Source organism: Antechinus flavipes, chromosome 1, assembly GCF_016432865.1.
Source record: "Antechinus flavipes isolate AdamAnt ecotype Samford, QLD, Australia chromosome 1, AdamAnt_v2, whole genome shotgun sequence".
Classification (NCBI taxonomy): domain Eukaryota; kingdom Metazoa; phylum Chordata; class Mammalia; order Dasyuromorphia; family Dasyuridae; genus Antechinus; species Antechinus flavipes.
The window spans coordinates 378,668,861-378,686,890 of record NC_067398.1 but is presented as its reverse complement, the minus strand read 5'-3'; the positions used below and the strand labels follow the sequence as shown (position 1 = coordinate 378,686,890).

At 33.0% G+C, this 18,030-nt stretch overlaps 1 protein-coding gene across 5 annotated transcripts in view; it reads right to left on the bottom strand.

Moving 5' to 3' along the window:
* Positions 1-18,030, bottom strand: part of RPRD1A (regulation of nuclear pre-mRNA domain containing 1A) — a 107,947-nt gene that overhangs the window by 70,555 nt on the left and 19,362 nt on the right. For all 5 annotated transcript variants that reach the window (XR_007949257.1, XM_051969762.1, XM_051969760.1 and 2 more), the window contains exons 2-5: positions 4,342-4,471; positions 2,713-2,819; positions 2,532-2,629; positions 67-193 (exon numbers count right to left, since the gene is read on the bottom strand). Coding sequence is in view for 4 of the 5 variants with exons in the window: in XM_051969762.1 (XP_051825722.1) it covers positions 67-193; positions 2,532-2,629; positions 2,713-2,819; positions 4,342-4,471 (462 nt within the window). In the remaining variant the exon portion in view is untranslated. The remainder of the gene's footprint in view (positions 1-66; positions 194-2,531; positions 2,630-2,712; positions 2,820-4,341; positions 4,472-18,030) is intronic.

Sequence of the window (18,030 nt, the reverse complement as noted above, 5' to 3'; positions counted from 1 at the left end):
TAGGTAATAAATTAAAAACAAAGCGATGACTTATTTTATTCAAAAATCAGAATCATTGCTTCTCACCTGTTATTTTGTCTAGCAGAGATACATCTTGGACTTCAACAGGCAAAGAAGCTATTCTCTGATGAACTGCTGCATCACCAGAGGCTGCATTTTCAAGTTCTTGTAAGGCTCTAATGAGATCTATAGTCTGAAAAAGCACACAACTTCAGAATCAAATCAAAAACCTTAACCAGTAGAGTAAAAATTAATTTAAAAGTCATTCAACTTCATGGTATGTCTCCTAGGTTAAATCAAAGCTCCATTTATACAGTGGAGAAGACTGAAAAACATAAATCTTTTGCCCATTTTATAACCTCCAACTTTTTTTGGTAACTTTTATTCTTTAAAAAAAAAAAATCTCACCCTCTGTTCCCTACTCCCAACACCCCAAAGCATATCTGGGAAAAAAAAAATTAGATGAATTGTCCTTTGTGGTTTTCTATTTTAAAACAATTATTTTACTTAAAACAACCAGAATTTTGGTTAAATTACTAAGATTTTTCCAATATAATAATTACAACTATAAATTATTGCATGTTTGCAAGTGAAGCCAAATAGAACATATTATGGATGTTGTGAATTTGTTTTCTTTATTTTGCCCCAGCCAGTTGATATACAATAAGGCATCTTTCTTGTACCAATTCTAGGATTTGCCAGAATTCTGGAAAGAATATAGAAGTGGGATGATCTTATTAGGACATGGCCCAAATCAGGAGAAAAGTTACTACTCCTAAATCCTAGAAAGATCAACTGTGTTCTGTTAAATTGGAGCAATCTAAGTGATTAGGAATAAAGTTAATATAGGTAGCTAATCTAAAGTCTGCAAGTAATGTGTAAGAATTTATATCAAGGATTAGATATCTTTAGGGAAACAAATTTATGATAAAAGGAAGTGATGAGTCTCAAATCACCAATCTTAAATACTTTTCCAATTAGAAAATGATAGCTAAATAACTATCAACTTGTTAAAATTGATGTCAAGTTGACAAAGTTATTCTACTCTAAGGCCAAAGGAGGGTTTCCAGATAAAAGGTTTGATAGAAGTGACTAGACAGAAAAAACATACACTTCAAAGGAGGATCAAAGGAGAGTCCTAAGAACAATAGTCACGTTCATGAACTCTGCCAAGGTGACCCCAAAATAAACTGTCTTGCTCTTAAATGAGGGTAGTGTCTGACTACCCTCAGATTTCTGATTGAGAATGAGCTTTCTAAATTTATTCACATCAAGAAGTATGGGATAAACCTTGAGAAGTTACTAAGGACTATCTCTAAAGGTGTAAACCAGGAAATTTGGCTATATACTATCAAGTACTTTGGGTTAGGGTTCCGAATTAGTACTTTAAAAATTAGAGGGGGCTGAATAAAAAGTAAATATCCCATATAAGATGCCCTCTCCATTCAGAGCCTGTAAAGTAGAATATGATCTACTACTTCCTCTTCTTGGTACTTACCTCAACTCAAAAGCAGGCAAGCTAGAATTAGAAAGCTGAAAGAATGGAGAAAAACCCCAAGTAAATTAGTCTCTTTAAAGAGGAAGAGATAATATTCCTCTTGATTTAGATCAAAGGTTCATAAATTTAAAACTGGAGAGCCATTAAAGATTATCAAGTTCAGTCCCTTCATTTTGCAGATGTGGAAACTGAGGATGCAGTGAAGTCATTTGCCTAGAGTTACATAAGCTAATAAATAAATCCATTATAAATTCAGAAAGCAAAAAAAACTCTCAAGAAAGATGCCATAATGTACAAAATGGAAATGATGACACTGATTCATCTTTGAAGAAAGAAATGAAAATTTAAACCTGGAAGAGATCTCAAAGAACATCACTAAAATCCTTTACTTACCATTATATTTAATTTTTTGAGAGTCCTTTAAAAAGTTTTCTTTTTAATCAGAAAAATAAATAACAACACATATCAATAAAAAATATGACTTTAGGAGTCGCAAAAATATAACCCAGCATTATAATGAATTATCATTTACTTAAAAGGAACAAGTGACTGTCTAAGAATATCCAGCAGAGTTCCAACAGTTAAGAAAATGGAATTCCAGGAGAGCTATATGGTGCGGTAGATAGAGCACCAGCCCTGAAGTCAGGGGGACCCGAGTTCAAATCTAATCTCAAGACACTTAACAATTCCTAGTTGTGTGACCCTGCACAAGTCACTTAATCTCAATTGCCTCAGCAAAAAAAAAAAGAAAATGGAATTCCATTTCAAGTAAACATAATCTGGTAAAATCCAAATAAAATCCAAATAGTTATGTGACATTCATTTAATTCAGAGAATCTTTCCTTACCCTTACCATCATATATACCAGAGTAAAATTCAATGAAAAGTTTGACTAACAAAAATGTAATAACACTACTAATTTACAACCATATACAGGCAGTCTCAGAAATCTTATGTTAAATCTTATAAATGCCCTAAGACTTTTGAGATACCCTGTATATTACGATTCTCTTTTGAAAGAGATCATTTCTACCTGTGGAGGTTCACTTGGTGATCCTAGTGCTGAACAATTTTCATTCTCATCCACTTTTATCTGCTCATATGATCGTTTTCTAGACTTCTTATCGCCATCTGATTTAAAAGAAAATGTAATTATTTTCATGAATAAGAAGTTATTTTGTGATTAAAATAATTATAAACTTATATATACTTACAGAGAGCTTGCCTAAGTTGTTCTAATACATCATTTTCATAAACAGACCTTTCTTCCCAAATAGACAGCACTCTTCCGAGATGCTTTTTACAATTTTCATCAGTTTCACTGAAGAAAAATAAATGGAGCAATTAACAATTAAAAACTGAATGCTTGGGCCTATGAAAAAGATCAGTGGTCGTTTTAAATGGAAGTAGTAATATCTTGAAACAGAATTTCTAAATTGACCAGTTGTTCAGAAGATTAAAAAAATCAATACAAATAGCAGCATTATCCAAACCACAAAAACATTTTAAGAGTTAGCTGCACTACATTAAATCTTTCCTTTTAAGACATGTCTTCTTTCCCTGTTTGATATGACATATCTTAGTAAAATCACAACTGGGCTTTATAAACTCATTTGAACTATCTTTAACTAAAATGAGTAGCTTTATTAATTTTAATTTCCTGGGGACGAGGGAGAATTCCATCATACATTTACTCAAAAGCTTCAGGAAAGAGCACAAAATCCTTCACATATGCATCATACATAAACAGATACATACATATATGTAGCCAATTAATAGCTGCTATGAAACTGCTATGCTTAACTATTTGTCATAAAATTATTCAAGGCTTGAAATTGGTTTAAGACAATCTCATGTTTCAAATGTGTGTGTGTGTATATATATATATATATATATATGTATATATATATATATATATATATATAGAGAGAGAGAGAGAGAGAGAGAGAGAGAGAGAGAGAGAGAGAGAGAGAGAGAAACCTATTAAGGAATATATCCAATACTAAAAATCATTGTAACACACAACTACCATTTTCAACATTTTAAGTAGCAAATAAAGGGGGAAGAAAAACTAAACAGAACCAAAAATCACAAAGCAAAGGCAATATTGTCTGGACTGGCAAAAGAAGTTATTAAAAATCAACAGATATAACATGCATATATAAATAATTCCTCTATAAAGCATCTAAATTAGTATTTTCTTTAAAATAAGCTTATATAAATATGAAAATGTTTTAAAAGAATTACACATATTTATTAACTTATATCAGATTAGAAGCTATGTTGGTACAAAGGGAATTAAAGGAAGGAGACAGAAAAATTTGTAACTAAAAGTCTTACAAAAATGAACATTAAGAAGCACTAGATGATGCAGTGAATAGAGCACCAGCCCTGAAATCAGGAGGACATGTGTTCAAATTTGATCTCAGAAACCTCAATACTTCCTAGCTGTGTGACCCTGGTCAAGTCACTTAAACTCAATTGCCTCAGCCAAAAAAAAAAAAAAAAAAATTGAAAACCATCTTCATATGTATTGGAAACAAAATATTATTGAAAATTAAAATGAACATTTTTTAAAAGTTAAAAAAAAAAGCTTATGTATGTATGTATGTTTGTGTACATGCACATGTTCTCTCTCCCAACAAAACATATACTTCTTGAGGGATTGTTATGTCTTTATCATGTTATCTCCCACACCTGGTGTAGTGCTTAGGATATAGCTGGTATTTTTAAAAGGGTTTATGGTTGATTGAATGAAAAGGAACTTTTAAGGAAAATACATTTTAATAATTTGAATGGGAAAATGGGGGAAAATCTTATTTTAAAATAATATCTTACTATACCTGGAAACATGCTTAAAGGCTTCAACTATGACAGGTGCAAAATCTTTTGTGAATTCTGGCCCCTTTCTTTTGCTGTTCTGGATGACATCATTGGCTAGGTAAAGAAATGTCAACTTCCTGTTTGGTTTGGCTGAAAAATAAAGAAAAAATAAGAAATAATTTAAATAATAAATAGTTTAATAAAAGAACAAAAACATCAGAACGCCTTTAATAATGAAAAGCTTATGCTTATAACAATAGTATACTTATTACAACTTATTATAACAATTTTGGGAGGGAAACATGAAATTTGTTCCAACGTGACAGATAATATTAAGAAAAATCATTCTCTTGAAAATTATCACTTTTGCCAGATCACTCTTTTTGTTTTCCTGAAGAGTCAGGATAGTATTGCTCTCTCCTCCAGTAGCTGCCTAATGTATATAGGATAAAATACAAAGTTAGCAAATAAAGCTTGTAACAGCACAACTCCTTTGTGTGCACCCTATATTTCAAACTAGCCTAATGGCTATTTGCTTGTCATACATTTTCCATCTCATATCTTTATATAAACCTTTGTTGTTAGCTATGGTTTTTGGAAACCATAAAAGCAGAAATGCCTTTCTTGTATTTCTTCTGCTCCCCTTAAGTGGGCTGTTAAGCCCCTAATATCCCCTAATGAGTAGATTAGGCTGGCTCTTCCAACACCTGAATTCAATGAGAGGCAGCATAGGCTGTGTGGGTTCTTACTACTTTGCTTTGTTCCAAGGTAAAACTGAGTTCAATTAATGCTAGATTCTTTACTGTGATTGGTCACTTTTTTTTAAGGCTTTTTAAGGCTTACCTCTTGCCTGGACTATTGCAATTGCCTCCTAATTGATCTCCACACCTTGTCCATACCCATTCCAATCTATCCTCCAAACAACTGGAGGTTATTTTCCTAAAGTCTAATTACTATGTTACATGTCTCTACTCAATCAGTTTTAGTGGTTCTCTCATAATTCTAGGATGGCATTTAAAAGTCTTTAACATCTAGCCCTATCCTACATTTCCAGTCTTCTTGCATATAACTGCTTTTGACACACTCAGAATACTGACTCACTGACTGTTGCTCATACATAAGGTGATCAGTGATTATAATTTTTTAAAGTATCACAAGTTTATATTTACATAAAGCTTTCTAGTTTACAAAGAGTCCTCACATTTTGCCTGCATTTTAAAATATCCAATTTTACAATTAAAATATCCAATTCTACCCAATCACTGAGAAGCAATTTTATTTATTTTCTAATTATGCCTTATTATTTTTAAATATTTGGATTAAAAGAGAGGGAAGGCAAATAAAATTTTCTATCAGAATTTTAAGTTCTAATGCTTACACAATCCTTTGCTTCACTTTTACTATGTAGAAAAACTTCACTGTCTGCTCTAGAGTGAGCAACATGATATGCTATTCTGTACAAGAATAGTCATCTTATGGATGTTCGAAGTACTGCACCATTTATGATTTATGCTAGGCTATTTCTCCACACTAAAAGAGGAGTCATAAAGGGATAAATTTAAGCACATTTTCAAAATATTTTATTTCAGAAACATGACTTACAATCCTTCTACTTGTGTGAGAAGTATAAAGGCCCATTATTACTATTGAGTAATGCAAAGTGTTTTTCAGTCTATAAACTGCCCCCCCCCTTTATTCACTGACTCTCTCTCTATAAGTATATGTTAAAAATAGTGACAAAATAAAGCAAAATTACCAAAAACACACAGGAGAAAAAAAAAATATATACATACATACATACATACATATATATATATATATATGAGAGGTGGGGGGGAGAGAGGAAAGGAGAGAGGGAAGAGAGGAGAGAGAAAGTTCCTGGATTATTTTTCTTTAGGTGAGAAAAACTGAAAAAAAAAAAAAAAAAAAAAAAAAGGCTATAAGTTTTTAACTATATCATTAAAGTATCGTTCAGTCTGATGTCTGAAATTTTAACTAATGAAACAATTTGAGGTAAGTAAACAGAAATTAGACTGTATTTAAGATATTACAAGAAACTTGACAATTGTGATTAAAATTAGGACAAAAACAACAATGGACAGAATTTATTATCTCACTGAAAGTCCAAGGGAAAAAAATATTAAGTTATAATACTATAAAACTAAGGGGAAACGGGTGGGAAAGCAACAATTAGTTGTAACTTTAGATAGGAAAGTGCTAAAAGAAAATAGAATAGCAAAATATTAATGCTGGAATTCCTAAAACAAAGGAAATAAGATCAAAAGGTAGGTGAAATTTAATTTAAAAACTTAACATTGAATGTTAATGGATTAAACTATCTTACTCATAAGACTGTTTTTGTTTGTTTGTTTTGCTGAGGCAATTGGGGTTAAGTGACTTGCCCAGGGTCACACAGCTAAGCAGTGTCTGAGGCCAGATTTGAACTCGGGGCCTCCAGAGGGATTTTAGGGTTGGTGCTCTATCCATTGCGCCATCCAGCTGCCCCTCAAGACTTATTTTTAAAACATCTTTCCATCTTCTAAAAATTAGAATGTACTTAAATAAAACAGAAATCTAGCATTCAAAAATGCATACCAAGAATTATAGATGGATAATTAGGAATTCACTTTCAAAATCAGTTTTATGAGTAGCTACAAGAAAATTTACCTAATTTTCATCAAACAATCAAACTCTTTTTTGGGGGCAAGTCTAAATAAGCCCCAAGTCTTTCAACATGTTGCCAGTCACACAGCTAAGAATCCACTGTGCTTATTTTTGTAAATTTAAAAAAAAGTTTTAAATGAAGAAGCAAATTTTTTTATCTCCTCAGTTGTCACTTTCACAAGTATTTCAAAATTGTGAGATTAAACAATTGCCCATGAATACAGAAATGGCTTTGTTCAACAATCCAGTAAGTGTTGACATGGTTTGGTTTGGTTTTTTTAAACAATGATATCATGTTCACCAAGGCACTCCCCAGAGTCACAGAAAATCTGCTACCAAAGAATCAAACAAAAAAAATTATCTTAGTGGTAGCTTCATTCTCCAAATTAACAGATATCACACTAAACTGTATCAAATCAACAATTATTTGTTAAGCATTTATGTTAAGTCAAGGCACTTTCCCAAGCACTAGGAATCTCTAAAACTCTTCAATTAAATCAATGGAGATTTTTAACAGACTGAACTAGTCCTCCCTGAAAAAACAAAAACAATAGTAGATTGCCTTTATGTCAAGACCTATAACTGGATGGCTAGTCATGCAGGCTGACCAAATTATATAGATAAAACAAATACCAATATTATACTGGTAATACAAAACACTAGTTTGTGAAGTAAAATTACCAACCCAAAGGGCAACATTAGTATGCATGGTAGACGTTGCCACCATTACTATTCCAAATGTGCACAGGGTGCCTCCTGACTTCACAATAAATGATACTTATCACAGTATGCTATATATGCAGTATTTATGGATAAGAATTATAAAGACCAAGAGGCTGTTATCTACATCAGTGGAACAAAGTCATACTGATTACATATCTTTGAAACTATGATGTTCTCAAAGCTGATGTTAATTGATTGAATTCCTGGAATAATTCACAAGAGGCTATTTAAATTTAAAATGTGCCTAAGCTAGAATATCCTAGGTCCTAAGAAGTGGGAACATGTGATGTCATTTTCCTGGCTATAGGTCCCAAACAAAATTATAAAGCAGCCAGCTGGTTTCTGCCTCCCCTTATCTCTTTCTGTAATCCTCTTATACATCCTGGCCTTTTATATTGTCCTAAAATCCACACTGGTGCATCCCACCTAGATGTGCTCTCCCCAGAAAATTCATCACTTCTGATATTCCTACCTCCCGTCTAGCTAATATCAGCACCATCAATGGGGATAGATCTTTATACGATAGATGACAACCTTTAGCGTTCTAAACCAGATAATACACATCCAGCAATCATAGCTGGATATGACACTCTTGGCCCCTTGCAAATTTTGTCCCCACTTTTTTCCTATTTGCTTAAAATTAATGATTAATTTGCACAGTAAAGACTACAGATACCTTCTATTTCTCTTGTAAAGTTCTAATCTCCCAGAAACATTTATTAAAAAATGTTTATTTATTAAAACCCCATACGTGCATTAAAACAAACTTCAATCTTCATTTACCAATTAATTTCTTTTAGGTCAGGGATTATTTCAAATATAGGGCTGCTTAAATGTTGATCTATTTCTTACCTAGTGGAGAAAAATCCCTAAAAATCTATTTCAAATATTAATGGAACTTCTTCAAAATGAATTATTTCTGGAACTAACTGATCTCTAGTTCCCAACTGTCAAAACCAACAATAAAAAAAGAAAAAAATTCATAAATGTAAGTATATCTTTGCAGGGAAAAAGCATCAAAGTATACTTGAAATCTTTCCATTTTATGAATAAAGAATAAATAGCAAAGAGGAAAAATTTTAGGAGATGTTTGGTTTTGAATAGAATAACATTAAATTATATTTCTAGATAATGAAGAGGGGGAGTACATGCAATATTTACATCATTACAATATAAATAAATATATGGGCAAAGAATAATAAATATTTATCAAAAGAAGAAATGCAAACTGCAGCAACAAAATGGAAAAAAAAATACTTCAAATCAGTAGTCAAAGAAATACAAATTAAGATGGCTTTCAGGTTTTATCTTACGAACTGGAAAAGATGAGAAAAAAGATAAGAAAACAAAAACTGCTGCTTAAGTTATAGGAAGAATAACGATACTTTTACACTACTGCAGCAGCAAAATGGTTCATTCTTAAAAATGTGAAACTATAACTTTGAATAATACATGGGTAGTCAGAGACAGAAGATCTTTTTGTATCACCATCATCATTCCCCTCCCCCATTTATTTTCTGTTTTAACAAAGAAAGAGAAACAAGGAGATACCCATCAAACTGAGAAATAGCTAGAAAATGAAATATAAACATCACATTGAAAGAAATGACATGATGAACTGATAAGTGAAATGAGCAGAACCAGGGGGGGAGAAGGGAGGAAAATTGGAACACAAAGTTTTCCAAGGTTAATTTTGAAAAATTATCCTTAATATGAACAATTATCAGATGATGAAATTGAAACTATTTCTACTCATATAAAAGGGTGTTCCAAATCACTATTGAGCAGAGAAATGCAAATTAAGATAACTCTGAGATACACCTACACACCTGTCAGATTGGCTTAAGATGACAGGAAAAAATAAGGATGAATGTTGGAGAGGATGCAGGAAAACTGCGACACTGACGCATTGTTAGTGGAGTTGTGAACGAATCCAACCATTCTGGAGAGCAATCTGGAATTATGCCCCAAAAGTTATCAAACTGTGAATACCCTTTGATCCAGCAGTGCTACTACTGGGCTTAAAACCCAAAGAAATACTAAAGGGAAAGGGACCTGTATGTGCCAAAATGTTTGTGGCAGCCCTGTTTGTAGTGGCTAGAAACTGGAAAATGAATGGATGCCCATCAATTGGAGAATGGCTGGGTAAATTGTGGCATATGAATGTTATGGAATATTATTGTTCTGTAAGAAATGACCATCAGGATGAATACAGAGAGGCTTGGAGAGACTTACATGAACTGATGCTAAGTGAAATGAGCAGAATCAGGAAATCATTATATACCTCAACAACGATACTGTTTGAGGATGTATTCTGATGGAAGTGGATTATCTTCGACAAAGAGAAAATCTAATTCAGTTCCAATTGATCAATGATGGACAGAAGCAGCTACACCCAGAGAAGGAACACTGGAAAATGAGTGTGAAACAGTTTGCATTTTTGTTTTTCTTCTCAGGTTATTTTTACCTTCTGAATCCAATTCTTCTTGTGCAACAAGAGAACTGTATGGTTATGCACACATATATTGTATCTAGGATATACTGTGACATATTTAACATGTGTAAGACTGTCTGCCATCTAGGGAAGGGGGCAGAGGGAAGGAAGGGAAAAGTCGGAACAGAAGTGAGTGCAAGGGATAATGTTGTAAAAAATTACCCATGTATATGTTCTGTCAATAAAAAGTTTGTAATAAGAAAAAAAAAGAAAAATTATCCATACATGTTTTAAAAATAAAAAAACTTTAATAAAAATAAATTACAACTACAACTATAATAAAAAAAGAAATGATGTGATAAGATTCAGAAAAATACGAACTAATACAGAATGGCACAAAAATCAGAAATAATTTTATGATGAATAATAAAGGAAAATAAATTTCAAAAACAAACAAAAACTGGTCAACTCAAAGATGTGCTGATTGAGCTTCAGTCATTTTTGTTAACTTGACAAAACAATAAAATTCACTTTAAGCAACAAAAGATCTGGCACTGCAAGGAAATAATGAAAAAAAAAAAAGTAGGAATAAAGGAATAGCAGTTTTCATTTTCCAACTACATGGTAAGATAATTATCATAAAAGTGTTTGGTATTGATTAAAACTTAGAAATGTAGATTAGTGGAATTGGACAACATAGGCAAGACCATTAAATAGTTTATTAAACCCAAAAACACTGAGAAAAGGAAAAAGTATGTATCAACAGGAAGTCATAGAAGCTGTGTCAGCACCTTCCTACCCTTACCGCAGCCCACCACCCTTGCTTTTAGTCCAGCGTTTAGTCATTTATTCAATACCGAGAAGCAGCTCCTAATTCATACCATAAAAATACCAGGGCAAGCAACGAATATAGTTGAAAGAACAAAGCACCATAAGGAAGAGACAGAAAGTAGAAATGTGCCAAACAAGCCAACTATCACTACCACTTTGACCACTATCTTCCTTTGGACCCTGATGAGGAAAGTCCAGGATTCTAAAACCAACAGCCTTGGGAATACCAATTCTTCTAGTCCAGTGTTATCAGACATCATTGGAAAAAGCAACCCACACCTCGGCTACAGAAGGCCCAAAAAAGAGAATTTGTGATATCAAAATCCTTGGCACTATTAAATGGTTCAACAAAGTGATATTATCCATGGAAATAACATTAAAGCATCAATTCACTAGATTCCTATGGACCATGGAACTTATCAATCCCTTTCATTTATTTCTTCCATCGGAATTGAAAACAGGGACTGTCTTACCTCTCTTTTATAACAGAACACTTAGTAAAGCACTTTGCAAATAAGGACTTCATTCTCTTTTTCAATTCTCTATTTTTTTATCCTTTTTAAAAATGCTCTTTTTTAATAAAAGTTTTTTATTTTCAAAACATATGCAAGAATCATTTTCAACAATGACTCCTGAAAAACCTTGTATTATCTTGTATTCTAATTTTCCCCTCCCTCACCCCATCCCCTGGAGGGCAAATAGTACAATATATATTAACATGGCAAAAATGCATGTTAAATCCTATATAGGCATACATATTTATATAATCATCTTGCTGCACAAGAAAAATCAGATCAAAAAAGAAAAACAAATAAAATTCAAGTAAACAACAACAAAAAAGAGTGAAAATGCTATTATTGTGATCCACCCTCAGTTCCCATAGTCCTCTCTCTGGATATAGATAGCTCTCTCCATCACAAATCTATTAGAATTGTCTTGAATTACTTCATTGTTGAAAAAAGTCAAGTTCATGACAGTTGATCATCACATAATACTGTTGTTGCCATGTATAATGATCTCCTGGTTCTGCTCATTTCACTTAAAATCAGTTCATATAAGTCTCTCCAGGCCTGAAATCATCTTGCTGGCCATTTCTTACAGAACAATAATATTCCATAATCTTCATATACCATAACTGATTTAGCCAATTTCCAACTGATGGGCAACCACTCAGTTTCCAGTTTCTTGCCACTGCAAAAAGGGCTGCCACAAATATTTTTGCACATGTAGGTCTCCTTTCTCTCCTTTAAGATTTTTCGGATATAAGCCCAGTAGAAACACTACTGGTACTAAGGGTATGCAAAGTTTGATAGTCCTTTGGACATAGTTTCAAATTGAGCTCCACAATAGTTGGATCCATTCACAGTTCAATTGACAATGTATTAATGTTTTCCCATATCCCCTCCAACATTTGTCATTATCTTTTGCTGTTGTCTTATGATAATCATTCTTCAACTAGAACTACTGTGAAAATTGGAAAGTAAGACATTGCACAATACTCCAAAATAAATTACAAAATGGGGGACCTAAATACAAAAGGTCACACTAGGAGATAGCTTTCCAACAATGGCTGGGGTGGGGGGGAAGGAGAGATTTTTTTTTTTTAATTTTTTAATCAAAGCTTTTTATTTACAAAACATATGCTTTTTCAACATTGACGCTTGCAAAACTTTCTGTTCCAAATTTTTCTCTACTTTCCTTCACCCCCTCCCCTAGATGGCAAGTAGTCTACTACATGTTAAATATGTTAAAATATATGTTAAATCCAATATATATATACATTTTTATACAGTTATCTTGCTGCACAAGAAAAATTGGATCAAGAAGGAAAAAAAAAAAACCTGACAAAGAAAACAACAGAGTGAAAATGCTATGTTGTAATCCACACTCGGTTCCCAAAGTTCTCTCTCTGGGTATAGATGACTCTGTTGGAACTGTTTTTAATCATCTCATTGTTGAAGAGATGTGTATCCATCAGAATTGATCATCATATAGACCTGTTGTCATACATAATGATCTCCTGGTTTTGCTCATTTCACTTAGCATCAGTTCATGTAGGTCGTCTTTCCAGGCCTCTCTGAAATCATATTGTTGGTCACTTCTTACAGAACAATAATATTCTATAACATTCATATACCACAATTTATTCAGCAATTCTTCAAATGATGGGCATCCATTCAATTGCCATTACAAAAAGGGCTGCCACAAACATTTTTGCACATGTGAGTCCCTTTTCCCCCTTTAAAATCTCTCTGGGAGAAACACAGAAACACTGCTGGGTCAAAAGATGCACACAACTTGGTAACTTTTTGAGCATGATTCCAAATTGCTCTCCAGAATGGGTGGCTTCGTTCATAGTTCCAACAATGTATCAGTGTTCCCGTTTCTGAAAGTGGGGGGGATATTTAAGCAAATAAAGGATAAAAATGATCAAGTAAAATAGCCATTTCATTGATTTTATGTAGTTACCAAAATACAACTTTCCATCTCCATTTTAATGGATATGAACTAGAGAGATGGAAAATTCGAATAATCTGAAAATGTTGCTGTACCCTTTAATCTGCACGAAAAGGAAGTATTTGGGTTTTTTGGGCAATCTTCTGGCATTCTTTGACCTCTCTTAATCAGCTAGCTACATGGCATTATTTCAATTCACTTGATGCTGCCTAGCCACAAGCAATCTTGGATATTAGCTTACATTAAGAGGCAATTCATCAGCGTTTCTAAGCTTGCCAGAAATCAATGAAAAACTCATCTAACTATCCCCAATTCTCCCCTATATTCAATATTGTCATTCCTTCCTAGAAATGAATTGTCACCTGTGCAACCTTAAAGTCTTTTGCTCTTAACGAGTAAAACATTATTTTTTACTTTACTACCTTAATGAAAATAGTAATTGATTTGTATATGACAAGAGAATTAAATAATCACAATTGGAGCTCTAATAGAGTGCCAAGATAGCAATTTATTTTTAAAATTCTATCCTCTCTCAGGTCACATCTCTGGACACCTGCCTTAGCAGAATTAACATCTGAATGTTTCTTATCCTACTTCCTGCTCCCTGAAGTTTAGCATTTGCTGAATTCATAAACTTATGTGCTCAGCATCTCTCCTATACCCATAATTGTCCCTTATTCATAACAAAACATAACTGGGGTAGCATTTAACAAGTGTACGTACTTTAGAAACATCACCTCATCTAAACTTCACAATAAAAGCAATATATTTCATTTTAGAGACAAGAGAAGTGAAGTTCATAAAATTTAAGTGACTTGGCTATGACCACTAGCTACTAAAAGTCAGATGAAATTTGAATCCAGGTTCAAATGATCTAGTTAGTGATTTGAGAGCTCTAGTTCAATTCTTTCATTACAGAGAGGAGACAACTGAGTGACATGGTCTAAATTTAGTATCTATCCACTAAAGTGACATGTTAGTTTACCAAGTTCTCAATATCTTTTTCCATTTAAGTTTCCTAACAACAGCTTTGTAAGGTATACTCAGAATTATAAAAGGACAAAGCCCATTCCACTTTTGGACAGCTTTTGTCAAAAAATTAAATTTGTCCTTCTGCAATTTGTATTCATTATTTCCCCTAATTCTGCCCCCTGGGGTCAAAGCTAACACATCTAATTACTCTCATGAGGGCATACTTGAAGGCAGATATCATGTTATGTCCTCATCTTTTCTTCTCTTCCAGCTTTCTTCAATAGATTCTCCTCTATTCCAAGTGCTTCCTCTAAAAGTATTCTGATGATCAATGTCCTTCTTAAACTATGGTGCCCAAAACTGATTAGGTCTAAGAGCCTGTCAAGAGTCTTCTGGATTCTCCTGTAGAGATTTCTCCCATTTTTGTGTTGCCTGCAAATTTGATGAGCACACTTTGAATGCCTTTATCAAAATCATTTATAAAAACATTAAACAGAATGGAATCAAATATAGATCCTTAGAGTACTTCACTGTAGACCTATATCTTAAGCCCATCCAATATCTTCTGAATCCAACTGAGTGTAATATTGTCTATAACACTTCTCTTTAATACCAATTTGGTATGAACGACTTCATCAAAAAATTTTGATGAAATTTAGATAAGCTGCCATTTGGGGGGGGGGGGAGGGAAGGAGGGGAAAAGTTGGAACAGAGGGTTTTATAAGGGTCAATGCTGAAAAATTACCCATGCATATATCTTGCAAATAAAAGGCTATAATAAAAAAATTAAAAAGAAAAAAAAAAGAAATTTAGGTAAGCAATAAACACAACATTCCTCTTTATCTACTAGTAATCTTGTCCAAAAAGAAATGAGGTTAATCTGGCATGACAAGTTCTGAATGAAGTCATGCTAATTCCTTTTAAGCAATGACTCCCTTTCTAAATATTTAGAAATTTTAATACTCTAGAATTTATCTTGGAATCAAATCAAGCTCATTAGACTATAAGTGCAAAGCACTTCCCTTTTTGAAAGCTGAAACGTTACCTTTTCTTTAATCTTAAAAATACCTTTTCCATTTTCCACAATACTCGAAATATTGAGTTAATCAGCAATCACATCTGCTAATTCTTTCAGAGCTAGAGAATAGATAATAATTCATTTGGATCAAGTGACCCATTAAATTCAACAGTGAGGTATCTTCTATCTCCTTATATGTATTATCAACTCCATGCTAGTAATTTTTGTTTTTATTTCCCATACAAAGGTTTGTTTGTTTACAGAGAAAAATTTTTTTAAATAGTAAAAACAGATTTTTTAAAATGTCAAAGCACTGACTTCTGCTTTCAGCAATCATCATCCTATACACCCCAAAAGATCTAACTCTTTAATAATTTTGTTCCCTTTATCTTAAATATAATACTTTTTTAAAAAATCCTTAGTTTCCCTCATTTTGAGCTTGTGGAATTTTTGACATCATTTTTAGAGGACTATGTAACAATCTTAACAATGTGGTGGGCTTGGACTGGACTTGAAGTCAAAGTCTTCACAACCTAATTTTTTCTCGTCTTTCCAAGTCAGCTTATATTTTACTCCCACACCTTCAACTCAGTAGGATCCAGCCACACTGACCTTCAAATTACTCAAACAAAATGCTCTACTCAATTTTATACATTTGCAATGACTAACTACTCCCTTTGCCTAGAAATGTTTGCTCTCCACTTTTCTAACTCTTGAACTTCCCTGACTTCCTTTAAAGACTCCTTTCTACAAGAGATCTTTTCTGATTCATAGTTCCCAATTCCCACCCCTCATTCTCCATACATACTGCTTCCATCATTCAAATGCCCTGCTAGTGACTTTCTTCCTTTGAGACCGTCTTCCTTTTTCATTGTATATTTTCATGTGTCTTCCCAAGTAATATGTAAACTCTTTAAGAGTAGTCTTTATTTTTTACCTTTCTCAAATTTCTGTTGTCTATGAGCACAGTGTAGATACTTTAAAAATGCTTATTGACTGGATTCAATTAAAATCTTTGCTGGGCAAGTCACTCAACCTCTTTGGGCTTCAATTTATTCTGTGTAATGAGGGGCTTGAACTTTACATCCTTCCAGTTTAAGGTCTCTGTTTCTATTCTCCACTACCTAAATTTGATCCCATCTTCTATTTTCTATTTCTTTTGAAAAGCTAAGTTAATTGCCAAGTTCACTTTTGTGTCTATATCAGTCCCTTCAAAAGTCTCACATTTTTTTCCTCCTCATAAGACCTGTCTCCTAGGGAGTCTTAAGAATTTTGTTCCTGAGCATTTATTTCCCCTAACAATCTTGACAGATTTCTTTAAAAATAATTTGTTCCATGAGATCCTATTTTTCCTGATTCCTCTGAACTCTACTTTCCCAAAATCTGGAATGTGTGTCAGACTACATTCAGATTTTCACTACTCTATCTAAAACTCGAGAATGGGATGATCACATCACACCAAAGTTTCCATGATTTCCACTCAACAACCAGCTCCTTAATTCTCTATTAGTGAAAATCAGATCTAAAGTAGCATTTCCCCTTATTTCTTCTATCTTTTTTAAGGATGGAATTATCACTATGGCAAGTCAATTATTTTCACCTTTAAAATGAAGGTAACAGCACTTAACTGTTAGGAGCACCTACCTCACAGCACTATTAGGATCAAGTAAGACCAAATTTTAAAAATGCTTTTGCATATAAATGCTAGTCATTATTAATTGATATTATTAAATAATTAATGTTAATATTATTCTCTACCATACTTTCCTAACCTTTCCCCTTTTATCTACTTTTTCTTTTGAAAAACATCAGATATGGAACTATTGTGTATATCATTCCATCAAATCTCTAGACACATAGCCACAAATGACAGAAACAGGAATAGAACCCATGCTGTCTTGATAAATCCAGCCCTTAATACAATTAAGATAGCTACTACACTACAAAGCACTTTGCAAGTGACCTATTAAAAGGTCTCAGTAATATTTAAATCACCTATTACTATAATCAATCAATAAGCTTTATAAGGCATCTGAACATATTCTGTTAAGTAACCATAATGGAATAGTTTATCCTCTCAAGGAGTTTGCATTCTCACGGGAGATGTATACATATACTGACATTTGGAATATAGCAGAAGTCATTTTGGGAGGGAGACACTACATAGAGGTACTCAGGAAAAGCCACATGTAGTAGGATATATGTGAAATGAGTCTTAAAGGAATCCTCTAAGAAGGTGAAAAGGCAAACATGAGATATGAATTGCATTATGAAGAACAACTATATCAAGAATATTTAATGGAAGTGAATGTGTTTTTTAAAAAAGGGTGAGTAAGAAAGGAATACAGGTTGTTTTAAATACAGGCAAAGTAGGTTATATTTGATACACTATGTTAATCCTTTTATTCTCACTTTTCTCACTTAATACTTAAAGTTCGAAATACTCCCTTTTTATCACTCTTCCAAAAACTCTTCCAAATAAAATACACTCACACCTTTTCTCACTGTCATACTATCACATACAAACCATATCTCACAAAGTTCCAGATCCCTGAACTCAGTTTCAGATAAAAACTAAAATGTCTTCCTAATTTTTTATTTGGCAGTGAT